Below are 799 nucleotides of genomic sequence, written 5' to 3'. Positions count from 1 at the left end.
TATCTAACTTTCATCTTTATTCTCTATTTGCTTATTGTGTAATACCCTCCCACAAAGTGAAGATTGGTAAATGTTTAACAATCTGAGCTTGGCTACGAGATGAAAATAAGGCTAAGGTGCACGCGCCTTTGTGAACCAGTCAGCTATTTCGTTTGTCGAAGACAAAGGCAACAACTTCATCAAACTAAGTGTCAATTTATATCTAACAACATGGCAATCGATTTCAAGGTGCTTTGTTCGTTCAATGAAAACTAGATTTGTAGCTATGTGGATAACACTTTTATTGTCACAATACAATACTAGAAGCTTGCAGCAGCTGATGCCTAAGTCATCAAGGAGATACCTAAGCCATTGGAACTTACATGTAGCTGAAGCCAGTGCACGGCATTTGGCTTATGAGCTAGAACGCGATATGGTAGACTGCTTCTTTGAACGCCAAGTAATCAAAGACTCTCCAAGGAAGAAGCAATAACCACTAATGGAACACCTTGAATCTAAGTCATTGTATCCATACAGATCTAGTGTAGACTTTCTTCTGAAGAATAACCCTTGACCTGGTGAGCCTTTGAGGTAGTGTAAAACCCTTTATATGCAGCCTTGAAATGGCACAGGGAATGTGATATCTCATCTGGTAGTGATCAAGTATAGTAGCTTGACAATAAGTCTTCTATAGCAAGCTATGTCATGGACTGGAGGATCATCATCTTAGTACAAGTGTGAGCCAGGTTCCATGGGAGTATTGGCTGGTTTGCTGCCTAGAATTTCTGAATCAACAAGCAAGGATATCCCAAACAGATTG

The 799-nt window shown here is 39.9% G+C and overlaps 1 protein-coding gene across 1 annotated transcript in view; it reads left to right on the top strand.

The window, feature by feature from the left end:
* The first annotated feature begins 244 nt into the window (after positions 1 to 244).
* The window catches only part of LOC140919421 (uncharacterized), a 16,070-nt gene continuing 15,515 nt past the window's right edge, over positions 245 to 799 (top strand). The window contains exon 1 of the mRNA XM_073365432.1: positions 245 to 439. Within this exon, the coding sequence (XP_073221533.1) occupies positions 245 to 439 (195 nt within the window). The remainder of the gene's footprint in view (positions 440 to 799) is intronic.

Source organism: Cicer arietinum, chromosome 2 (assembly GCF_000331145.2).
Source record: "Cicer arietinum cultivar CDC Frontier isolate Library 1 chromosome 2, Cicar.CDCFrontier_v2.0, whole genome shotgun sequence".
NCBI lineage: Eukaryota > Viridiplantae > Streptophyta > Magnoliopsida > Fabales > Fabaceae > Cicer > Cicer arietinum.
Note: the sequence above shows the minus strand (reverse complement) of the source record. Positions and strands in the feature narration are given on the sequence as shown.